The sequence below is a fragment of the Oratosquilla oratoria genome, chromosome 20 (assembly GCF_046742065.1).
Source record: "Oratosquilla oratoria isolate Oo_2021 chromosome 20, ASM4674206v1, whole genome shotgun sequence".
In the NCBI taxonomy this organism is placed as follows: Eukaryota; Metazoa; Arthropoda; class Malacostraca; order Stomatopoda; family Squillidae; genus Oratosquilla; species Oratosquilla oratoria.
Window position 1 is genome coordinate 22436177 of NC_134796.1, and position 26040 is coordinate 22462216.

A 26040-nucleotide genomic window follows, 5' to 3' on the forward strand; every position below is an offset into this window, starting at 1 on the left:
AGAAGTTGTAAGAAACGGTTTTAAGGGGACATCAGTATTACAAGACAAACCAAAAGCATTTGGCTCCATGCTTTCATGCAGTCACCATCCCAGTATAGGGATATATCCTTGTTTTCTCCATTTCCATGTGAGGGGAGGAGGAGGGAAGGTAGCCATAATATCCAAGCCCTTGTCTCGTACAGTGTCATAGGTAAAGTCACCCCTTAATAATTTTCAATTTGCATCCATCCCCAGGTGCATACTTGTCACAACACTTTTCATTGTCCCGTAGAAATTTTACTTGCATCCCTCTCTATATGATATATCTATTCCTTGACATGTGTGACCTACTTAAGTACTTAAAACTAACCACTTCCATACAGTGACGCCTACATATGCGTCATGAGGACCAAGTGGGTACGCGATGATGCCGACGTCAGCGTCTTGATTATATTTATTGTAGTCGTACCTACGTAACCTCCATTCTCTCTAAACTGGCTTCATCATATTTTCTATGGTTATCAAAATTCACGGGTGAAAGAGAACGAACGATTGAGCACTGACTTTATTTTTTATAATGCTATTATTATGACGCAACATCACATGTCGGGCAGTTAATGCTGCCAGACATGTGATGTGCCCCAGAGTGAAGAGGTTAACCCTCTATTTTTTTTTTTTTTTTTTTTTTTTCTTTTTTTTTTTTTTTTTTTTTTAGGTTGAGTTAGGTGGTTCACCCCTAGACTTGGAAATGAGTACAGTAGACACAACCACCAAGGAAGTAGTTACAACAAGTATTGCTAATGACAACACAAAAACTGAAGGTATGTATGATTTACCAAGGTTTTGGACCATGTGCTTAACTCATGTTAGTTATTTCCCCTCTGGGTAAGAGTTTCAGAACTTGTTTAGCCCAATGTATGGGCATACTCGTTACATACACACACACATACATCCATATACCAAAGGCTTTCTCCCTCTTACAAGGGAGGTATCCAAAACACAAAGGCATAAAAACCACTCCCACCCATTCCATCCCCTACATACTCCTCTCCCCTCAACCCTCTTCCCTCCCACTTATCTTGGCACCTCCTGGAGGACGGGTCATCCCTGCATCTTGACCACTGACCTGGGTCAGAAGCAGTGTTGCAAGACACAGCACTTCCACAGCAAGGCCGCTTCATCAATTTGGTGACCCCCCCCCCTCCATCCCCTCGTGCAGAAAAGGAGAAGACGGGGAGAAATCCCTTCAGGCTGCATCAATTTATTTCTCATTCATATTCCCTCACCCCCATCCCCAAACCCACTCCCCCTCATTCATCACAGCATCATCCATACACAACCATTCTCCATTCACCCCTATCTTCTGTCCTCTCCTGTCCTTCCTCAACAGACATTCCCCTCTTTCCCAAAGCCTTTTTTACCCCATCCATCCATCTCATCCAAGGAAGCCCCCTCATGTTTACTCCTTCCACCTCTGCCTTCCACACCTTTTTTTTTACTAATCTTTACTCATTCTTTCCATGTGTCCAAACCATCCCAATACTTTTTCATCAACCCTATCTCCCACCCCTGTTCTCCTCCTCACCTCCTCATTTCTCACTCTATCTAGCCTAGTAACCCCTATCATACTTCTCAGGCACCTCATCTCAAACACATTCAAACTCCTTCTCTCTTCCTCTCTTAGGTTCCATGTTTCTGCCCTGTACAGTGCTGTCGGCACAATCACTTCTTCACAATCTCCTCCTAGCATCAATTCTCAGATGTCTATTTCTCATTTCACTTTTTAATCCCCCAAGGCATTTACTCACTTCTCTCAATCTACATTTTACCTCCACCCCTACTCCCTTTCCTGCCACGTTTGCACCCAAGTATCTAAAACTATCCACTTTCTCCAATCTGTCTCCCTTGATACTCCAAGTCTGCTGTCACTCTCTCCCCATGTACATCTCATCACCTTACTTTTACCCACATTTATCTTCAACTTCCTTCTTTTGCACACCTTCCCAAACTTTGTCACTAACGTCCTTAATCCCTCTTCTTATCCTGCTTTAAGTGTGGTGTCGTCAGCAAACAACAACTGGCATATCTCCCTTTTTTCTCCATTTTCTTTAACCATCTCTAATCCCCGATCCACTACCCTTGCATTCACCTCTCATAACACCCTATCCATGTATAAATTGAACAGCCAGGGCAACATAACACATCCCTGATGAAGTCCCACCTTTACCTCAAACCACTCACTCTCTCCATTTCTAATCCTAACACAAGCTCTACTCATATATAAACTCTTGACTGCTCTTCACAGCTTTCCTCCAATCCCATATATCTGCAAAACCTCCCACAGTGCCTTCCTGTCTACCCTGTCATAAGCCTTTTCCAGATCCATCAAAGCCCAAAAAACATCCTTACCTTTTCCTATAGCTTTCTCACATGTCTTACCACAAAAATCTGATCTACACAAACCCTACCTGTCCTAAACCTACACTGTTCCTCACCAATTACTACCTCTGTTCCTATCCTAATCCTCTCAATCAAGACCCTCCCATAAGCCTTCCCAACTACTCTTTAACAAGCTGATCCCTCTAAAACTACTACATTCACACTTGTCCCTCTTCCCATGTAAAGTGGAACTATACAGGCATTAGTCCAGTCCTCCAGCACTCTACCTTCTCTTAAACAAACATAAAATAATCTCACCAGCCAGTCCATCATCACTGTACCTCCTTTTTTCAGACATTCTGCATAGCATCTATCCAACCCAGGTGCCTTACCTGCTGTCATCATCTTAACAGCTGCTTTCACTTCATCTTTCCTTATTTCTCCTCTATTTTCTTCACTCATCACGGTCATTTTCATAGCACTTCCCACTGCAACTACCTTTCCCTCCCTATCCACCTTCATATATATAGCAACTCCCTAAAATACTCTGCCCACCATCCTCTCACTGCCTTCTCTTCCAGTATCATCTCTCCATCTACACCTTTTACCTTTTCTTCTCAACTTGATACACCTCTTCTTCCTCTTCTACATTTTTAATTACTTTCAAAATTTTCTGTCATACGCTTACCCCATTTCACACCTGCTCTCCTCTTTGCCTTCTTTATCTTGTGCTTGACTTCTCTTTACTTTGTACCTCTCATATGATTCCCTCGTCCTAATTTGTAACCAATCTATGAAAGCCTGCTTCATCTCTTTTACACCCCTCTTTGTTTCCTCATCCCACCACTCACTACCCTTCCTTCTATTTCCTCCCATCCTCCTTGTTCCACACATCATCTTTGCACATCTTATGACTCCCTCTTTGAACCATCCCCATTCCTCCTCCACTCCAAATTCTACTCTATCCTTTACTCCCTCCCACTCCTCTCTCTGGTTCTTCTTATAGTCCTTCTCCTTTTCTTTCTCATTTAAGCAGTTCACTCTAAGTACCTCCCTACCTTCTGCCCTTTTCCTCTTTCTCCACTTATTCTCCACTCTCAACTTACCTTCCACCAAAAAATTGTCTGATATTCCCCCCACCCTCTCCCCTTAGAACATTTACATCCTAAACTCTTCCTACTATACTCCTGTACTGTAGTCAAAATTTGTGAAAAAGTTACCAAAAATAGATGGATAAAACATCTGGAGGAGAACATTCTAAACAGTTTGGATTCATGTGTCACAAATCTGATCGGTTTTTACTCAAGACTATTAGATATAATACAGGAAATGGATGGATGGGCTGATTGTGCTTTCCTAGATCTAGAAAAAGCTTTTGATAAAATGCCACATCGAAAACTATTAGGAAAACAAAAACCATAGGAGGGTTACAAGGTAAACTGCTAGAATGTATGGAGGATTTCTTGCATGGATGAAAAATGAGAGTAGTACTCAGATATAAGGGAAGAGATTAGTGGAGTTCCACAGGGATTGGTACTTGCTCTAATAAAGTTTGCTATAGTACTGGGAGACCTTAATGCTAGTGTTGGGGCGAACCCCGACAGAAAAAAAATATATGATATAAAATAAGAGAAAGAAAAAGAGAAAATATATATGGATCATCATAGATCAACAATTCAGATGCTAGAGACTACCACACACTTTCTGGAGGGAGCGAGGATTATTCCGATGCTCCTTCACTGTCCATGATCCAAACCTAAGGATGAGGAGTTGTACTGTAATGCTGGTTAGTCGTCTGGTAGAACATGGGGCATCGGGTAGGTGGGTACTAGTCCATTTTCCATTTTTGGTTGAAAGGAAACTCAACCCTCGGTACTGCCTTTATTCTTAAAAAAAAAAAAAAAAAATTCCAAAAACTTCCAAAACCGGGGAAGGGAGGGAATTGCGAACTTGTGTCCCCTTTCAAAAGTACATTTTTCTCCAGGACTGGTTCCCTGTAATTTTACAACCTTATTTAGAAACAATACTACATCAATAGGAAAATGGAGTAGGGTATCTGAAAGATTCGTGAGGCAGAATAAATCCTTACAAGACTATAGAGAGGTAACATGAGATCAATATGCCTCTTTCCGTAATATAACATAGGAAAAGCCTCTTCAGAAATCTTTAAATTACCCTACTTAGGTTTACAATTAATTTTATGCTATTCTATGGTGAGGCTAGACTAACCCCCCTAAACAGCAGCTATGTCATGACACCTTAAGGCCTCAAAACTGACTTTAAATGAGAATTGGTTTTGGCACATATTATTTTACATAAAAAAAGATATAACCTAGTTATGAGAACATAAAGGGTTATTCAAACGCGTATCAACAACCCAAGGCCTGGTTATTGCCCGTATTCATGTGACTTGCATTTTCCCTTTCATGTCTCATTTCCACTCTCTCTATCGGACGTGGGTTTCTCAATTGAATTTTAAATGTTAATTAATGGTTCTGACTTTAACTCTTACCTTTTAAAAGGGAAAATTTTTGACTAAGATTTGCTTGGTTGGCTGTCTTGGCGAGTCTACGTGGCCTTTTCTAACATGCCACGTTAGTGTGATCAAAAACAAAGATTCCGTTCTTTTATCCCCTCTTGTCCGATAGCAAGATTATGACTTAATTTTTACATAGTAACATTTTTTTACATGTTTGTTAACGAATATATATATATATATATATATATATTTTTTTTTCATTATAATTTATTTTAATTAATACAATAGTAAATTAAAGATATTAGAGCTGGATGATGAATCAATTTCTAAGTACATCCAAAATTTTAAAGGGATAGCTTTTCCCCCTGACACTAGGATAGGAAATGGTCCAGTTGATGGAGTGGTTGGGAAATGTGGAGTTCCAGGAAAGAATCGTAGTGGAGAGTTGATGGTGGAAATGTGTCTAGAAAGAGAGTTGATAATAGCAAATACAGTGTTTCGGAAGAAAGTCAAACATAAGTACACATGGGAGAGGGTGGTGGATGGAAGGGTGGTAGATAAAGCGTTAATGGATTATGTAGTGGTAAATAGGATTATGATAGGAAGAGTTTAGTATGTACATGTGCTAAGGGGAGAGAGCGGGGGAATATCAGATGATTTTTTGGTGGAAGGTAAGTTGAGAGTGGAAGATAGATGGAGAAAGAGGAAAGGGGCAAAAGGTAGGGAGGTGCTTAGAGTGAACTCTTTAAATGAAAAGGAGAAGGAGTACAAGAAGAAGCTGAAGGAGTGGGAGGGAGTGAAGGATAGAGTAGAGCTAGGTGTGGAGGAGGAATGGGGATGGTCCAAGGAGGGAGTCACAAGTGTGCAAGAATGGTGTGTGAAACAAGAAGGACAGGAGGAAATAGAAGGAAGGGATGAGGAAACAAAGAAGGTTGTAGAAGAGAAGAAGCGAGCTTTCACAGTTTGGTTACAAAATAGGATGAGGGAGTCATATGAGACATACAAAGAAAAGAAAAGAGAAGTAAAGCAAAATGTAAAGGAGTAAAAGAGGAGAGAAGATGTGAAATCGGGTAAGAGTATGACAAAATTTTGAGAGTAATAAAAAGATGTTTTGGAAAGAAATTAAGAGAGGAAGAGGAGGAGAATCAAGTAGAGAAGAAAAGGTAAAAGGTGCAGATGAAGAGATGATAATGGAAGAGAAGGCAGTAAGGGAAAGATGGGTAGAATATTTTAGGGAGTTGCTAAATGTGCAGGAGGATAGGGAGAAAAAGATAGCTGCAGTGGGAAATGCTAAGAAAATGACCGTGATGAGTGAGGAAAATGGAGGAGAAATAAGGAATGATGAAGTGAAGACAGTTAAGATGATGAAAGCAGGTAAGGCACCTGGTATGGATGGATGCCATGCAGAATGTCTAAAAAAAGGAGGTACAGTCATGGTGGACTGGCTAGTGAGGTTATTTAGTGATTGCTGGAGAGAGGGTAGAGTGCCGGAGGACTGGACTGCCTGTATAGTTCCACTTAGAAGGGAAAAGGGGACAAGTGTGAATGTAGTAGTTTCATAGGGATTAGTTTGTTAAGTATAGTTAGGAAGGCTTATGGGAGGATCTTGATTGAGAGGATTAGGAGAGGAACAGAGGGAGTAATTGGTGAGGAACAGTGTGGATTTAGGACGGGTAGAGGTTGTATAGATCAGATCTTTGTGGTAAGACAGATATGTGAGAAAGTTATAGGAAAGGGGAAGGATGTTTTTTGGGCTTTCATGGATCTGGAAAAGGCTTACGATAGGATAGACAGAAAGGCACAGTGGGAGGTTATGCAGATATACGGGATAGGAGGAAAGCTTCTAGGAGCTGTCAAGAGTTTTTATGAGAGTAGTAGAGCTTGTGTCAGGATTAGAAATGGAGAGAGTGAGTGGTTCGAGGTAAAGGTGGGACTTCATCAAGCATGCGTTATGTTGCCCTGGCTGTTCAACTTATACATGGATAGGGTAGTGCGAGAGGTAAATGCAAGGGTAGTGGGTCAGGGATTGGAGATGGTTAAGGAAAATGGAGAAAAGTGGGAGGTGAGCCAGCTGTTGTTTCCTGACGACACTGCGCTTGTGGCAGGATCGGAGGAGGGATTGAGGAAGCTGGTGACAGAGTTTGGAAGAGTATGTGATAGAAGAAATCTAAAGATAAATGTGGGTAAAAGTAAGGTGATGAGATGTAGAAGGGATGAAAGTTGCAGTTGACTGGAAGTGAGCATAAAGGGAGAGCAACTGGAGGAAGTGGATAGCTTTAGATACTTGGGTGCAAATGTGGGAGGAAAATGTGGAGTGAAGGTGGAGATAGAATGTAGATTGAGAGAAGCAAGTTAATGCCTTGGTGGATTGAAGAGTGTAATGAGGAATAGACATTTGGGAATGGATGGTAAGAGGAGACTATATGAAGGAGTGATTGTGCCAACAGCACTGTATGGGGCAGAAGCATAGAACATAAGAGAGGAAGAGAGGAGTTTGGATGTATTTACCTAGTTGTATTTTATGGGAAGGGGAGCTATGCTTGTGGTGTCCGGTCTTCATATCTCATTTTATCAAAACTATTTTTAAATTCATGTATTGTTTTTGCACACACCACTTTCTCATCTAACTTGTTCCAGCTGTCTATTACTCTGTGAGGAAAGCTGTTCTTTTTCAAATCTCTTATATAGCTGTCTTTCTTGATTTTCTTTCTGTGTCCTCTTGTATTTCTATCATCCCATTTTATCAGATTCTCTCTATCAGTAATTTCTATGCCTTTCATGATTCTTTAAATAGTTATCAAATCTCCTCTCTCTCTTCTTTGCTCTAGTGTCTGTAGTTCAAGTTTTGCTAGTCTCTCTTCATATGATAGTTTTGAGAGTGTCGGTGCCAATTTTGTAATTGCTCTTTGTATTCTTTCAATTTTTTTTAATACATTTTTTGTACTTGGTGACCATATCGTTGCTGCATATTCCAATCTTGGTCTTATCAGAGTGATTAGAATTTTCTTCACCATTTCTTCATCCAGGTATGTAAATGCAAATTTAATTGTTCTTATTAAATTATAAGTTTCTCCAGAAATCATATTTATATGTTTCTCAGGTGACATATTATTTATAACAATGACTCCCAGATCCTTCTCATTTTCTACTTTTTTTATTCCTTCTTTTCCCAATGTATATGCTCCTGTTATTCTGTTTTTGCTTTTTCCAAATTCCATTATACTACACTTTTTAGTGTTGAACTCCATCTCCCACTTCCTACTCCATTCCTGTACTTTATTTAGATCACCCTGTCGTGACTCACAATCTTCTTCCATGTTCACTTTTTTCAATAGTTTTGCATCATCTGCAAAGAAGCTCATATAACTTTCAATTCCTTCATCCATATCATTAATATATATAGCAAACATTATTGGTGCCAGAACTGTTCCTTGTGGAACGCCGCATATTACTTCCTCCCATTTTGAGTGTTTGTCTCATATCACTACTCTCATTTTTCTTTCTTGCAAAAAGTCTTCCATCCATTTAAGCAGTTTGGCCTGTATTCCATCTTCGGTTTCTAATTTCTTAAGCAATTTCTTATGTGGTACTTTGTCAAAAGCTTTTTTAGGTCTAGAAATGCACAATCAGCCCATCTATCTCTTTCTTGTATTATATCTATCAGCCTTGAATAGAGACATATTAAATTGGTGACGCATGATTGTCCTTGTCTGAATCCAAATTGCCTTGGATTTAGCACGTTCTTTATTTCTAAATATTTTACCCATCTACTTTTGACAATTCTTTCACAAATTTTTGCTATTTTACTTGTTAGAGAGACTGGTCTATAGTTGGTAGGATTTTCTTTATTTCCCCCTTTATATATAGGTACTATATTTGCTTTTTTCCAATCTTCTGGAACTTTTCCTTCTTTCAAGGAACTGTTTATTATGCTATGTATTATGTCTGCCAGTTCATTCATGCATTCTTTCAAAATCCAGTTTGCTATTTCATCTGGTCCATGTGATTTTCTGACATCAAGATTACTCAAGTGTTTCAATATTTCATTCTTTGTTACTTCAATTTCTTTGATAGGGGGGACTTTCTCTTTCCATTTGATCTCTTCAGGTTGTATATTCTCCCTTGTAAACACTGATTTAAAATGCTTGTTCATAATTTCTGCCATTTCAATTTCCTCTGTATATTCAACTCTTCCTTGTCTTAATTTCTCCAAATCTTGTTTGTTTATCAGTTTGTTTACAAATCTGTAAAATAGTTTTGTTTGATCTTTACATTTTTCTATGACATCTTTTTCATATTTTCTCTTTTCCTCTCTGCACACTTGTACATATTCATTTCTATAACAAGTATATATTTTCCATTTTACAGGTCTTGTCTTTCTTCCATTTGGTCTAAGCTTTGTCTCTTTTGTCTTTTAACTCCCTACATCTCTTGTTGTACCAGCACTTTACATATTCTTTTTCTTGTTTTTGTCTTGGGACATACTTTTGCACTCCTTTTTTATAAATTTTTGTCAAAATATTCCATTTCTCTTCCACTGTTGTTTCTTGTTTGTATATTCCCTCCCAGTGTTCTTTTTGAAGGGATTCTCTTATTTGATCAAAGTTTGTTTTTTCATACATCATTCTTCCTTTTCTATATTGTTCATTTCTTTTCATGTATTTTTCCTCAGTTCCAGTTCAATCAATATGTGGTCACTTTTACATATTGGTGTTTTATATTCAATCTTTTCCACTATTCTAGGTTCAGATGTAATTATTAGGTCTAGTCTCGATGGTTCTTCTTCATTTCTATACCTAGTGTTCTCCTGTATCCACTGTGTCATTGTATTGTCAGTAATTATCTCGAGTAGAACATTTCCCCATGAGCCATCTCCACCCTTTACTGTCATCTCTTCCCAGCAGACTTCTTTGCAATTAAAGTCGCCCATCATAACTATTCTTCTTTCATCTTCCATTATCTTATTTAATGTTATCTTTGTGTCCTCTAACATACTTTTATGTTCACTCTCTTCCCACGAGGCTGTTTTCGGAGGCACATAATTTATCTCAAACTTTCTGCTCTTCTTATTTCTGTCTTCCACTTCGATCATAATCATCTCTACTGTATTCTTTCCATATGTGACACACCTCACGTTTATATCCTTCTTAGTCAGGAACATAACTCCACCCCCTTCCTTTTTCTCTCTGTTTCTAATCCAATGATTATATACATCATGTCCTACACTGTTGGGTGGTAGTGGACCTTTTAATTTTGTTTCTACAATTCCCATTATGTCCGGTTCTTTTTCCCTCAGATAATCATTCAGCTCATTCAATCCTATTATTAATCCATCTATATTTGTGTAAGACACTCTTAGTTTTCTGCCACTTCCATTGTGTTCTCTGTTTCCTTTTTGTTTTTCTCTAGTATGTCGAATTTCCTTACTTTCATATTCACTACTCTCCAATAGAATTTCTCTTTTTTTTTTTACTCTGTTCTGTTCTCGTTTTTTTTTTTCTTAGCTTCATGTCTTTTCATTTTCTCCTCCTCTGTTTCCTCTTTATTCATTTCCCTTTTTATCCATACCCTTTTATATTGTTCACTTCCTGCCAGTTTCCCTGTTTTGGATAAGATATTCTCTGCCGTCGTTTGTGACCTGAATTTAATCTTAATTGGTCTGGTCTTATCTGTACTATACTTTCCGAGTCTAAACTTCTCTTCAATTTGTTTCATGATTTCAGGTTCATCTTCCTGAACTAATTGTAGTAAACTGCTTACTTTTTCCTTTTCCTCCTTGATTCTTGTGGTTGTATCTGGGTTATGTTTCTCTTCCATTCCTAATATAATTATACATTTCTTTTTATCTGCTAAGTCTCTTACTATATTCTCCTTCTGTCTCATCACTTTAATAGCTGAATCTTCAGTTTGTTCTTTCATTTGTTGTTTAATTATATCAGTAAATGCAACTTTAATGTTTTCTTGGATTTTTTTCCAACCCTGTGCTTCCTTTGCTATGGCCTCTTTGTTGTCCTTACTCCTCTTTAATTCTTCATTCTCCTCTTTTACTTCTTTTAACTGTCTTTTTACTTCTTCTATTTCATTAGTTAAGTTTTTGTTCGCTTTCGCTAGTTCTTCCAATCTTTTAACACTTTGCGCAATCTTTTGTTATCCTACTGAACCTAATCTCCCAAAGTTTGGTCATTTGTTCAAGTTTTTCTTCCAGTTTTGCCAATCGGGGGAGGTTGGTATCCGGCCCCCCCCCCCCTCATTAAATCCCTGGAAGTTATTATCCTCACCTTCCATTGTACTACTCTTGTCTATGTTTCTAATCTTTACATTTTTGTTAATCCCGTCGTCACCAAAATCGTGATCGGTTCTTCGTTTGTTTACGAGGCGCCTGGCCTCTTGGACCAAGTCTTCCCCTTCCTCATTTCCTTCCATTTCCCTCAGTAATCCCTCCCCTACTCCTTTTTCCTCACTTTCCCACTACATTACGAGCAATCCCCGCCCCTGTAAATACAATAGGTACTTCCTTTGCGTTGAGATCCACGAGAATTTCACTTTTTCTTCAGGACGTCAATCTTCGCTGTCCCTCCGTTATGCTGTCCCCCAACCCTTGTTGCTATACTGTACCATTTCTCTGAGTATTTTCTTTTTCTATGGTGAGGGAATTCCCTGTGGTGGGGGAAAAGAATACTGCCACCAAGTACAAGTATTCCCACTTGGATCATAAGAGGCGAGGAGAAAAAAAAAAAAAAAAAAGGGACGGGGATTGGGACTAGGCATCCCTCTTCTTGTAGCCCTACAGGGCACATTCCTAGAAAAATAGGCAGAGGCATAAGAGGGGCTGGAGGGCCTCGGTCCAGCACCCTAAGGTTTGGGTCTTTTAATGTGCATGGATGTGGTACAGATGAGAGTAAAAGGGAAGAGATAGGTAGTATGTTTGTGAGAAGAAAGATGGATGTGTTGCCTTTGAGTGAAACTAAGCTGAAAGGGAAGGGCGATTGTAAGTTTGGGAGTGTAAGTGGGAGGTTATCAGGAGTGAAGAGAGGGCGAGGGAGGGAAGGGGTGGCTATACTAGTAAGTGAAGAGATAGGTAAACGTGTAGTGGAGTGGAAGGAGGTTTCCTCAAGGATAATGTGGATGAAGATGAAACTTGGAAAGGAGATGTGGGTTTTTGTAAGTGCATATGGGCCTGGGAGTGAGAAGAATGTAGAAGAAAGGGAGGTCTTTTGGATAGATTTAAATGAGTGCATAGAGGGTTTAGGGAGAAGTGTAAATGTAATAGTACTGGGAGACCTTAATGCTGGGGTAGGAAAGGAGCCAATTGATGGAGTGGTTGGGAAATGTGGAGTTCCAGGAAAGAATGGTAGTGGAGAGTTCATGGTGGAAATGTGTCTAGAAAGAGAGTTGATGATAGCAAATACAGTGTTTTGGAAGAAAGTCAAGCATAAGTACACATGGGAGAGGGTGGTGGAGGGAAAGGTGGTAGATAGAGCTTTAGTGGACTATGTAGTAGTAAATAGGATTATGATAGGAAGAGTTAGGGATGTACATGTACTAAGGGGAGAGGGTGGGGGAATATCAGATCATTTTCTGGTGGAAGGTAAGTTGAGAGTGGAGGACAGATGGAGGAAGAGGAAAGGGACAAAAGGTAGGGAGGTGCTTAGAGTGAACTCTCTAAACGAAGAGGAAAAGGAGAAGGAGTACAAGAGGAAGCTGAAGGAGGAGTGGGAGGGAGTGGAGGTAGGTGTGGAGGAGGAATGGGGATGGTTCAAGGAGGGAATCACAAAGTGTGCAAGGATGGTGTGTGGAACAAGAAGGTCAGGAGGAAATAGAAGGAAGGGTAGTGAATGGTGGGATGAGGAAATGAAGAAGGTTGTAGAAGAGAAGAAGCGAGCTTTCACAGATTGGTTCCAAAGTAGGACGAGGGAGTCATATGAGACGTACAGGGAAAAGAAAAGAGAAATAAAGAAAAAGGTAAAGGAGGCAAAGAGGAGAGCAGATGTAAAATGGGGTAAGAGTATGACAGAAAATTTTGAAAGTAATAAAAAGATGTTTTGGAAAGAAATTAAGAGAGGAAGAGGAGGCGAATCAAGTAGAGAAGAAAAGGTAAAAGGTGCAGATGGAGAGATGATAATGGAGGAGAAGGCAGTAAGGGGAAGATGGGCAGAATATTTTAGGGAGTTGCATAATGTGAAGGAGGATAGGGAGGGAAAGTTAGCTGCAGTGGGAAATGCTAAGAAAATGAGAGTGATGAGTGAGGAAAATGGAGGAGAAATAAGGAAGGATGAAGTGAAGGCAGCAGTTAAGATGATGAAAGCAGGTAAGGCACCTGGTCTGGATGGATGCCATTCAGAATGTCTTAAAAAAAAGAGGTATAGTGATGGTGGACTGGTTGGTCAGGTTATTTAATGTTTGCCGGAGAGAAGGTAGAGTGCCAGAGGACTGGAGGAGTGCGTGTATAGTTCCACTTTACAAGAGAAAGGGGGACAAGTGTGAATGTAGTACTTTCAGAGGGATTAGCTTGTTAAGTGTGGTTGGGAAGGCTTATAGGAGGATCTTGATTGAGAGGATTAGGAGAGGAACAGAGGGAGTAATTGGTGAGGAACAGTGTGGATTTAGGACAGGTAGAGGTTGTGTAGATCAGATCTTTGTGGTAAGACAGATATGTGAGAAAGCTATAGGTAAGGGGAAGGATTTTTTCTGGGCCTTTATGGATCTGGATAAGGATGTTTTTTGGGCTTTGGTGGATCTGGAAAAGGCTTATGACAGGGTAGACAGGAAGGCACTGTGGGAGCTGTCAAGAGTTTGTACAAGAGTAGTAGAGCATGTGTCAGAATTAGAAATGGAGAGAGTGAGTGGTTCGAGGTAAAGATGGGACTTCGTCAGGGATGTGTTATGTCACCCTGGCTGTTCAACTTATACATGGATGGGGTGGTGCGAGAGGTAAATGCAAGGGTGGTGGGTCAGGGATTGGAGATGTTTAAAGAAAATGGAGAAAAGTGGGAGGTGAGCCTGTTGTTGTTTGTGGAAGACACTGCGCTTGTGGCAGGATCGGAGGAGGGATTGAGGAAGTTAGTGACAGTTTGGGAGAGTGTGTGAAAGAAAAAAGTTGAAGGTAAATGTGGGTAAAAGTAAGGTGATGAGATGTACAATGGATGAAAGTGGCAGCAGACTGGAAGTGAGCAATAAGGTAGAGCGACTGGAGGAAGTGGATAGTTTTAAACACTTGGGTGCGAATGTGGCAGGAAAGGGTGGAGTGGAAGTGGAGATAGAATGTAGATTGAGAGAAGTAAGTAAATGCCTTGGTGGATTAAAATTTTTAATGAGGAATAGACATTTGGGAATGGATGCTAATAGGAGATTGTATGAAGGAGTGATTGTGCCAACAGCACTGTGTGGGGTAGAAACATGGAGTATAAGAGAGGAAGAGAGAAGGAGTTTGAATGTGCTTGAGATGAGGTGTCTGAGAAGTATGATAGGGGTTACTAGGCTAGATAGAATGAGAAATGAGGAGGTGAGGAGGAGAACAGGGGTGGAAAGGGAGTTGTTGTTGTTGTTGTTGTCATTCCCTAGACTGTCTGTCCTAGCAGTTCCGTCTCCCCAAGGAATGCCACTGCCAAAACTGGGTTTTCCCACAAATCCTTTATAGAGTGTATGTTGTGTTGTTTGCGTGCATGATTGTGTATAATGCAGTCTTCCATTATGTGTTGTATGGTATGGGGTGAAGTGTTACATCCTGGGCAGCTGTTCACAATGTGATCATCCAGCCTCTTCTGGTAGCTTAGAAGTGCTGGGTGGTGGCCGCACCGCAGTCTGGCCAGGTGGACTCTGTCCTTTCATGGGACCACCCCCCCAATCCCAAGAGTTGGGGGCCAAACAGCAGCAACCACCCCTGGCCGTCAGCTCTACACAGGTGGAAAGGGAGTTGGGAGATAGGGTGGATGAAAGAGTATTGGGATGGTTTGGACACATGGAAAGAATGAGTGAAGAAAGACTAGTAAAAGAGGTATGGAAGGCAGATGTGGAGGGAGTGAACATGAGGGGGCAACCTAGGATGAGAAGAATGGATGGGGTGAAAGGGGCTTTGGGGAAGAGTGGAATGTCTGTTGAGGAAGGACGAGAGAGGACAGAAGACAGGGGAGAATGGTTGTATGTGGATGTTGTGATGCATGAGATGGAATGGGTGGGGGAATGGGGGGTGAGGTAGTATGTGTGAGAAAAATTTGACGCAGCCCAAAGGGACATCTCCCCGTCTTCTCCTTTTCTGCATGAGGGGACAGAGAGGGGGGGGTCACCGATTTAATGAAGCAGCCATGCTGTGGATGTGCTATGTCTTGCAACTCTGCCTCTGACCCAGGGCAGTGGACAAGATGCAGGGATGACCCATCATCCAGGAGGTGCCAAGATAAGAGGTAGGGTGGAGGGGAGTGAAATGTATTAGGGATGGAATGGGTGGGAATGGTTTTTATGCTTTTTCTTTTTGGCTATCTCCCTTGTAAGGGGGAAGCCTTTGGTATATGTATGTATAACTGTTTTTATCACCCTAGTTATTGGTCGCCAAATTTTAGTGACTATAACCCCAAATATATCTGGTCATATCTCCTGAACAGTTCAAATTGACCTTTAAATTTCAGAAATGTGTTTAGGGCCATAAAACTACCTATTAACAAAATTTCAGCAAAATAGGAGAGATGGTGTTAGCTTTTTTTTTTTTTTTTATCTCAAGTCTCAGAGAAATCAGTTGGTTGAGTGTTGTTGGGAAGATTTATGGAAAGGTTTTCATTGAGAGGACTAGGAGAGTAACATAGGGAGTGATTGGTAAGGAGCAGTTTGGGTTTAGGAATGGTAGGAGTTGCACATGAATCAGACTTTAGTGGTAAGGTAGATAGGTGAGAAAGCTTTAGCAAAAAGTAAGAATGTTTTTTGGGCCTTTATGGATTTGGTAAAAGCCTGTAACAAGGTAGACAGGAAGGCACTGTGGGAAGAATTGCAGGTAAATGGGATTAGAGGAAAACCATTAAGGACAGTTGAGTTTTTATGAGAGTAGTAAAGCCTGTGTTAGAATTGGAAATAGAGAGAGGAAGTTGTTTGAGGTAAAGGTGAGGCTCTGTCAGTGATGTCTTGTTGCCATGACTCTTCAGTGTGTACATAGTGTGGTGGTGTGGGAGGTAAATGCAAGGGTAATGGGCAAGAGACTTGAGATTGTTAAAGAAAATGGAAAAAAATTGTGAGGTGCCAAATGTTGTTTGCTGATGACAGTGTGCTTGTGGCAGGGTCAGAGGAGGGATTAGTCAGAGTTTGGTATGGTATGTGATAGGAGAAAGTTGAAGATAAATCTTAATTAAAGTAAGTTGATAAGATGTTCAAAGGGAGAGGATGGGAGCAAATTGGAAGGCTAAAAGGAGATAGGCTGGAGGAAGTTGATGGTTTAAGGTATTTAGGGTCACATGTGGCATGAAAGGGAGGAGTGGAGGTAGAGGGAAATGTAGATTGAGAGGAGCAAGTAAATGCCTTCGGGAATTCATCCATGAGGAGCTAAGTTGAGAGAGAGGAGAGCATTGTGGATGGGAGTGGGTACATGCTTTTTGAAAAAAAAATCCAACCTCCCATATAAGGAGGAAAAAGCCCTTGGTATATAGATAGTAATTTTAAACTAATACAGTTGAAAGGTGTATGGCTCTAGTCTGTAAGGGCACCCAAAAACAGCCCCAAAGGTATTGCATCCATACATATACATATTGCAAAATGCCCTTTTTACCATGTAAGAGAGGTGGAGACAAGGTATATATCCACGCTTCACCAACCCCATACCAACATATCTCATTTGTTGCCCTCTTGATCTTAACTTCTTGTTGATGAAGGCTAATCCCTGTCCCTCACGCACTGCTCAGGCCAGAAGAAATGCAGCAAGACACCACAGCAGAGCCCAGCAATTGAAACTAGATTACCCCAACTGCTTCATTATATAGATACTCTTCCCCAACTCCTCCTCTCCATAAATTACAGAGCACACAAGAAGAAATCCCTTTGGACCACATTAGTTTTCCATTCCTAATTACTATCCATGTTTTATTATTATTTCTTCTTTTCTCTTCTTCTTTTCTCTTCTTTTCTCTCTCTCCAACCCTCCCTCCCTGGTTTGCTATTTCCTTTCTCTGCTCAACAGACATTCTCCTTGTAACCAGGACCCTCTTCGCCCCATCCAGCCATCCCATCTTCTCCATAAGTTCACTCCATCTACTTTTCCCTTCCACATTACACTATCTCCTCTCTAAGTATCTTATGGTCCCACCTGTAGGTTTTAACAAGTTTCCTGGGGCCTACGTGTCCTCAACAAGAAAGACTGAAGGCAACACATTGATTGCCTTCTGCACTCTTTATGCTAGTGTTTCTTCACACATTCTTTCCATATAGGCAAACAATAGCAATATTTTCATCAACCCTATCTGTCAGCCCTTTCCACCCCTGCCCTACTCTCTTCTGCATATGTCCTCATAACCCCCACCATACTTCAAAACCCTTCATCTTAACACATTGAGGCTTCTTTCTCTCTTGCTTAAATTCCAAGCTTGACCCATTAAATGTCTCTAGCACAATTATGTTCATCCCCAGATATATACCTACATGTTATCATGTCAGTGTGGGGTATTAGTCCTCTTGTTTCCTCTATTTATTTATTTATTTTATTTTATTTTTTTGCATTTGCAGTTTTTGGAGGACTCTCCAGTTTCTCATCATCACCAAAAACTACATTTAGCTTTGGTGATAAGTTTTCCACAAGTTCTCCAGTTTCATCTACAGGAATACCCGACAGTAAGTGATCCATTGAATACATTTTGTAACAGTGGATAATAATGTAGAGGTAAAGCAGAGAATGAGAGTGGAGAGAGATATTGAATAGGATATCACCATGCTGAGATTGTTTGGGTATATGGGGGGGGGGGGGGAATGGCCAAAGAGTGTAAAGCAGAAGAGGTTGTAATGAGCTTGAATAGCTGAATAATCATAGTAAATAGGGAACTGGATGTATGGAAGAGAATGCAAAAGATTGGAGCTAGTGCAGAGATTTTGATTGGATGAAGGGGTATTCTCATTAGCTCAAAGTTTCGAGTGGAGGAGGATTAGAGGTCACCATATGATGTAGTAGTTAAAATAAACTAGCTCCTGCTGTGGATGGGTCATGCTTCAGTGCATTGTCTTTAACACAATGTATTTACCTAGTTGTATTTCTCAGCATCAAGTTTTTTCTTAAAATCTTGAATAGCATTTGCACACACTGTTTCTTTGTTAATTTGTTCCAAGTATCTATCACTTAGTGTGAGGAGGTGTTTTTTCAGATCTCTTCTATAATTCCCTTTTTTTTTTTTTTTTCATTGTCCCATTTCAATAAATCATTCTTATCTAAGATTTCTATTCCCTTCATAATTCTATAGATAGTAGGTCACCTCTTTTCCATCTTTGTTCCAGAGTTGGTAATTCAAATTTGGACAGTCTTTGTTCATATGTCATTTTGGAAAGAGTTGGTGCCAGTTTTGTTGTTGCTCTTTGTATTCTTTCTAATTTTTTTTTTTATTCTTTTTGGTACTGGATGTCCATAGTGTTGCTGCGTACTGGAGTTTTGGTCTTGTAGTTGGATTTTTTTTTTTTTTCTTTTTTTTTTTTTTATCATTTCCTCATCCAAATAGGCACATGCCACTTTCATTGACATCAATAAATTGTAGGATTCTCTGACTATTTTATCAATATGCTTATCTGGTGTCATGTCTTTGCTGATCATCACTCCAAGGTCTTTTTCCAAGTTTACCTTTTTGACTGGAGGGGTGCCTGTATAGTTCCTCTTTACAAGGGAAAAGGGGACAAGTGTGAGTGTAGTAGTTTCAGAGGGATTAGCTTGTTAAGTGTAGTTGGGAAGGCTTATGGGAGGATCTTGATTGAGAGGATTAGGAGAGGGACAGAGGGAGTAATTGGTGAGGAAAAGTGTGTATTTAGGACGGGTGGAGGTTGTGTAGATCAGATTTTAGTGGTAAGACAAATATGTGAGAAAGCTATAGGAAAGGGGAAGGATGTTTTCTTGGCTTTTATGGATCTGGAAAAGGCTTATGACAGGGTAGACAGGAAGGCACCATGGGAGGTTTTGCGGATGTACGGGGTAGGAGGAAAGCTTCTAAGAGCTGTCAAGAGTTTTTACGAGAGTAGTAGAGCATGTGTCAGGATTAGAAATGGAGAGAGTGAGTGGTTCGAGGTAAAGGTGGGACTTCGTCAGGGATGCATTATGTCGCCCTGGCTGTTCAACTTATACATGGATGGGGTGGTGCAAGAGGTAAATGCAAGGTTGGTGGGTCAGGGATTGGAAATGGTTAAAGAAAATGGAGAAAAGTGGGAGGTGAGCCAGCTGTTGTTTGTGGAAGACACTGCGCTTGTGGCAGGATCGGAGGAGGGATTGAGGAAGTTGGTGACAGAGTTTGGGAGAGTGTGTGAAAAAAGAAAGCTGAAGATAAATGTGGGTAAAAGTAAGATGATGAGATGTACAAAGGGTGAAAGTGGCAGCAGACTGGAAGTGAGCATTAAGGGAGAGCGACTGGAGGAAGTGGATAGTTTTAGATACTTGGGTGCAAATGTGGCAGGAAAAGGTGGAGTGGAGATGGAGGCAGAATGTAGATTGAGGGGTTAAAAAGTGTAATGAGGAATAGACATTTGGGAATGGATGCCAAGAGGAGACTGTATGAAGGAGTGATTGTGCCAACAGCACTGTATTGAGCAGAAACATGGAACATAAGAGAGGAAGAGAGAAGGAGGTTGAAGGTGTTTGAGATGAGGTGTCTGAGAAGTATGATAGGGGTTACTAGGCTAGATAGAGTGAGAAATGAGGAGGAGAACAGGGGTGGAAAGGGAGCTGGGAGATAGGGTTGATGAAGGAGTATTAGGATGGTTTGAACACATGGAAAGAATGAGTGAAGAAAGACTAGTAAAAGAGGTATGGAAGGCAGATGTGGAGGGAGTGAACATGAGGGGACGTCCTAGGATGAGATGGATGAATGGGGTGAAGGGGGCTTTGGGGAAGAGGGTAATGTCTGTTGAGGAAGGACGGGAGAGGACAGGAGACGGGTGAATGGAGAACAGTTGTATATGGATGATGTTGTGATGCATGAGGTGGAATGGGTGGGGGGATGGAGGGTGAGGTAGTATGTGTAAGCAAAATTTGAAGCAGCCCGAAGGGATTTCTCCCCATCTTCTCCTTTTATCCTTGGGGGGATGGAGAGGTGTGGTCACCGATTTAATGAAGCGGCCATGCTGTGGATGTGCTGTGACTTGCGACAATGCCTCTGACCCAGGGCAGTGGACATGGTGCAGGGATGACCAGTCATCCAGGAGGTGCTAAGATAAGAGGAATGGTGGAGGGGAGTGGAGTGTATTTAGGGATGGAATGGGTGGGAATGATTTTATGCGTTTTTCTTTTTGGCTACCTCCCTTGAAAGGGGGAAAAAGACTTGGTATATGTATGTATATTTCTTGATTTTCCTGTTCTTTCTTCCATTGGTTTTTTATTTCAATGAAGTCTGTTTCTTTAATTGATTCTGCTACTTTACTGGTCACTACTTGCAACTGTTCATTTACCTCCATTTTTAGTTCGTCATTTTTATTTTTATTTTTATCCTCATTTTTCAGTCTTTCATTTTCTCTCTTAAGACTTTCTATTTAACTTTTTAGGTCACTCAGTTCTTTGATAGTTTGCTCATTGTTTTTTCATAGTTTAATCAGTTCCTTGTGAACAGCTCAGTAATCGAATTTCAAGTCTATGATTTCTTCCATTAGTTCACTTATTTTGCGATTTCGTAGTGCATTTCTTCTTCCTATTTTGCATGAATTCTTTTGAAAACCTGAAAAACATTATTTTCCCACCTTGGGTTTTTCCTCGGAGTATCCAATACACAATGGTGCTTAGGTATCACACCTCTTGGGCTCTCAACTATACTCACTTCCAGTCCCCTCTTCTTTGATTCCTTTATTGATTTTTCTTCACTATCCTTTTCCATTTTTGCCAGAAACTATACCAAAGAACTAGAACTGGAGAGAAAAACATTCACCAGTCACAACGAGTAGCAATCTCGCACAATAACAAATAGGTTTCCTTTGTTGCTGGTTACGAAACCGCTAGGCAGACACACTCGCGACACAGCACTTCTTTATGCTTTGGTGTCTGACCTTATATTGCCCTGATATTCTATTCCTACTACATTTCTTGATGTTGAAGTTCACTTCCCACTTTTGAGACCATTTCCAGACAGTGTTAAAATTAAAAATGGAGAAAGTGAGTGGTTTGAGGTTTTTTGCCAGGGGTGTGTCATGTTGCTGTGATTGTTCAATTTATACATGGATGGGGTGGTACATACATACATATACCAAGGCTTTTTCCCCCTTCCAAGGGAGGTAGCCAAAAAGGGAAAGGCATAAAAACACTCCCACCCATTTCATCCCTAAATACACTCCACACCCCTCCCACCCTTCCTCTCATCTGAGCACCTCCCGGATGACGGGCCATCCCTGCACCCTGCCCACCGCCCTGGGTCAGAAGCAGTGTCGCAAGACACAGCACATCCACAGCAAGGCCGCTTCATTTAATCGTCGACCCCCCCTCTCCGTCCCCCTTTGCATATAAGGAGAGGACGGGGAGAAATCCCTTCGGGCTGCGTCAAAATTTACTCACACATACTACCCCACCCCCCTGCCCATTCCTCCTCATGCAGTCACAACATCATCCATATACAACCATTCTCCACTCACCTCTGTCTTCCGTCCTCTCCCTTCCTTCCTCAACAGACATTCCCCTCTTCCCCAAAGCCCCCTTCACCCCATCCATCCACCTCATCCTAGGACGTCCCCTCATGTTCACTCCCCCCACATCTGCCTTCCATACCTCTTTTACTAGTCTTTCTTCACTCATTCTTTCCATGTGTCCAAACCATCCTAATATTCTTTCATCAACCCTCTCTCCCAAATCCTTTTTCACCCCTGTTCTCCTCCTCACCTCCTCATTTCTCACTCTATCTAGCCTAGTAACCCCCACCATACTTCTCAGACACCTCATCTCAAACACATTCAAACTCCTTCTCTCTTCTTCTCTTATGTTCCACGTTTCTGCCCCATACAGTGCTGTTGGCACAATCACTCCTTCATACAGTCTCCTTTTCGCATCCATTCCCAAATGTCTATTTCTCATTACACTCTTTAAACCACCAAGGCATTTACTCGCTTCTCTCAATCTACATTCTACCTCCACCTTCACTCCACCTTTTCCTGCTACACTTGCACCCAAGTATCTAAAACTATCCACTTCCTCCAGTCGCTCTCCCTTAATGTTCACTTCCAGTCTACTGCCACTTTCACCCCTTGTACATCTCATCACCTTACTTTTACCCACATTTATCTTTTGCTTTCTTCTATCACATACTCTCCCAAACTCTGCCACCAGCTTCCTCAATCCCTCCTCTGACCCTGCCACAAGCGCAGTGTCGTCCGCAAACAACAGCTGGCTCACCTCCCACTTTTCTCCATTTTCTTTAACCATCTCCAATCCCTGACTCACTACCCTAGCATTCACCTCTCGCACCACCCCATCCATGTATAAGTTGAACAGCCAGGGCGACATAACGCATCCTTGACGAAGTCCCACCTTTACTTCAAACCACTCACTCTCTCCATTTCCAATCCTAACACATGCTCTACTACTCACATAAAAACTCTTGACAGCTCCCAAAAGCTTTCCTCCTATCCCATAAATCTGCATAACCTCCCACAGTGCCTTTCTGTCTACCCTATCATAAGCCTTCTCCAGATCCAGGATGGGGTGGTGCAAGAGGTAAATGTAAGGGTAATGGGCTGGGGACTGGAGATGGTTAGAGAAAATGAAGAAAAATGGGAGATAAGCCAGTTGTTGTTTGCTGATGACATTGTGATTGTAGCAGGATCAGAAGATGGACTGAAGAAGTTAGTGAGAGACTGGGAAGGTATGTGAAAAAAGGAAGTTGAAGATAAATGTGGATAAAAGGTGATGAGATTTACTAGGGGAGAGGATGGCAGTAAATTGGAACTGAATATTAAGGAAGTGAATAGCTTTACATATTTGGGTGCGAATGTGGCAGGAAAAAGAGGAGTGGAGGTAGAGGTAGAATTGAGATTGAGGGAAGCCAGTGAATGTCTTGGGGGTGGTTAAAAAGTGTAATGAGAAATAGACATTTGGGAATGGATGCTAATAGATTATATGAAAGGGTGATTGTGCCAACAGTACTGTATAGGGCAGAAACATGGAACATAGGCAGGAAGAGAGGAAGAATTTAGATGTATTTATACCTGGTTGTATCTTATGGGAAAGGGAGCTATGCTCGTGGTGTCCGTCTCTGTATCTTGCCATGTCTAATTTGTCCTTAAATTCGTATATTGTATTTGCATACACTTGTTTTGTCAAGTGTGTTCCATACATCCACCACTCTTGGGGAAAGTTGTTCTTTTTTATGATCTCTTCTATAACTGTCCGTTTTGAGCTTCCTTCCTTGTCGGCCATAACAAGGAGGTCCTTGTGTGGGAAGGATCACTGCTGGTCGGGGCACGCCACAACACCATGATACCCTGCTCTACGCTAGTACCCTAGGCCAAAGCACTATACCACATACCACATGGATGTGTAGTGTTTTGCTGCATTGCTTCTGACCCAGGGCAGTGGGCGAGATGCAGGGATGACCCATCACTGAGTTGGGGTGGTGAATGGGAGCGGAGTATGTGGGAATGAAATGGGCGGGATTGAATTTATGCCTTTGACTTTGGTTACCTCCCTACATGTAAGGGGGGGAAATTCCTTAGTATGTATGTACCTGCTGTGGAGATGCTATGACATGTATTGCCACTGGGCACTGGGAGGGGGACATGAATTGCCCCTATTCTACAAAGAACTAAGATAAAGGAGGAAACGAGTGGATTTGGGATGGATGAATGGTGGGTGTGTCCCTTAGCTGGCCTTCCCCTTTATAAAGGCATTGCCCTTACATCCAGAGCTAAGATGTGTGTCTGCCTCCCCAGTTGCAAACTGTGCATGTGAGAGGAGAAAAATCTTGAGGATTTTAACTTGTTTATAAACTGAAATCATATTGATTTATAAAGTTGTGATTCTTTCAGTGTTACTTATTTTACTCTTGAATTTTGCTCTCTTCAGGTGAAGTTTCCATAGTGTTTGAAAAGAAGGCAACACCAGAACAAGTGGAAAAGGCAAGAAAACTAAAACTACCTGACAATTTCTATTTGTATGAACAAGCGGAGCCATGTAAAGGCTGCATAGGTTGTCAAGAAAATCAAGAAAATCAAGATGTACAGGTATGTGTGTGTATATACTATTGTTATGGATTTTCATTTTGTATGTTACATTAAAAGGGAAATGTTTGTTGAGCAGGGAAGGGAGAAGGCTGTGTATAGATGAGCATGTGATGCAAGGAAGGTATGCAGCAGGGGATATGGGGGGGGTAGGGAGTGTTTATGTGTAAATGATATTTCGACACAGCCCAAAGGGGTTTCTCCTTGTCTTCTCTTTTTCTGCTTGAGGAAGAAGTCACTGATTAAGTATTTACCTAGTTGTATTTACCTAGTTGTATTTTACGGGAAGGAGAGCTATGTTCGTGGTGTCCCGTTTTCATATCTCATTTTATCTAAACTATTTTTAAATTCATGTATTGTTTTTGCACACACCACTTTCTCATCAAACTTGTTCCAACTGTCTATTACTCTGTGAGGAAAGCTGTTCTTTTTCAGATCTCTTCTATAGCTGCCTTTTTTTATTTTCTTTCCATCTCCTCTTGTATTTCTGTCATCCCATTTTATCAGATTCTCTCTATCAGTAATTTCTATGCCTTTCATGATTCTGTAAATATTTTCAAATCTCCTCTCTCTCTCTTCTTTGCTCTAGTGTCTGTAGTTCAAGTTTTGCTAGTCTCTCTTCATATGATAGTTTTGAGAGTGTCGGTGCCAATTTTGTAATTGCTCTTTGTATTCTTTCAATTTTTTTTATACATTTTTTTGTACTTGGTGACCATATTGTTGCTGCATATTCCAATCTTGGTCTTATCAGAGTGATTAGAATTTTCTTCACCATTTCTTCATCCAGGTATGTAAATGCAACTTTGATTGTTCTTATTAAATTATAGGTTTCTCCAAAAATCTTATTTATATGTTTCTCAGGTGACATATTATTCATAACAATGACTCCCAGGTCCTTTTCATTTTCTACTTTTTTTATTCCTTCTTCTCCCAATTTATATTTACCTAGTTGTATTTACCTAGTTGTATTTTGCGGGAAGGGGAGCTATGCTCGTGTTGTCCCGCCTTTGTATCTTGCAGTGTCTAGTTTGTTTTTAAACTCATGAATGGTTTTTGCGCATACTATTTCATTGTCCAGTTTGTTCCAAGTGTCCAAAACTCTATGAGGAAAACTGTTTTTCTTCAGTTCTCTTCTATAGCTATGTTTTTTTATTTTCTTTCCATGTCCTCTTGTGTTTCTTTTGTCCCAGTTAAGTAAGTTCTCACTATCGAGTACCTCTGTGCCTTTCATGATTCTGTAGATGGTCAATAGGTCACCTCTCTCTCTTCTTTGCTCCAGTGTCGGTAACTCCAGTTTAGCCAATCTCTCTTTGTATGATAGGTTTGCAAGTGCAGGTGCCATTTTTGTAGCTGCTCTTTGGATTCTTTCTATTTTCTTTATATTCTTTTTGGTACTGGGGGACCACAATGTCGCTGCATACTCTAATCTAGGCCTTATCAATGTAACCAATATTTTTTTCATCATGTCTTCGTCCAAGTATGTAAACGCCACTTTTATTGATCTTAGCAAATTGTAAGTCTCCCCGACAATTTTGTTAATCTGTATATCATAGGACAAGTCGTTCGTGATAATTACTCCCAAATCTTTTTCGGATCCTACTTTCTTTACTTCTTTGGTTCCAATTGTATATTTTCCTGATATTCTGTTTTTGCTTTTTCCAAACTCCATTATGCTACACTTCTTAGTATTAAAGTCCACTTCCCATTTCTGACTCCAGTTCCATACCCTATTTAGGTCTTCTTGCAGTGCTTCACAGTCCTCATCAGTTTCTATTTTCCTTAGCAGTTTGGCGTCATCGGCAAAGAAGCTCATGTAGCAGTTCACGTCCTCATCCATGTCATTCATATAGATAGCA

General features: G+C 40.8%; 1 protein-coding gene across 14 annotated transcripts in view; it reads left to right on the forward strand.

Moving 5' to 3' along the window:
• Positions 1-26040, forward strand: part of LOC143036396 (E3 SUMO-protein ligase RanBP2-like) — a 381916-nt gene that overhangs the window by 323509 nt on the left and 32367 nt on the right. For 12 of the 14 annotated variants that reach the window (XR_012967350.1, XM_076203706.1, XM_076203712.1 and 9 more), the window contains 3 exons: positions 695-800; positions 17534-17638; positions 24030-24187. Coding sequence is in view for 13 of the 14 variants with exons in the window: in XM_076203706.1 (XP_076059821.1) it covers positions 695-800; positions 17534-17638; positions 24030-24187 (369 nt within the window). In the remaining variant the exon portion in view is untranslated. The remainder of the gene's footprint in view (positions 1-694; positions 801-17533; positions 17639-24029; positions 24188-26040) is intronic. The other 2 variants (XM_076203715.1, XM_076203718.1) reach the window with 2 other exon arrangements.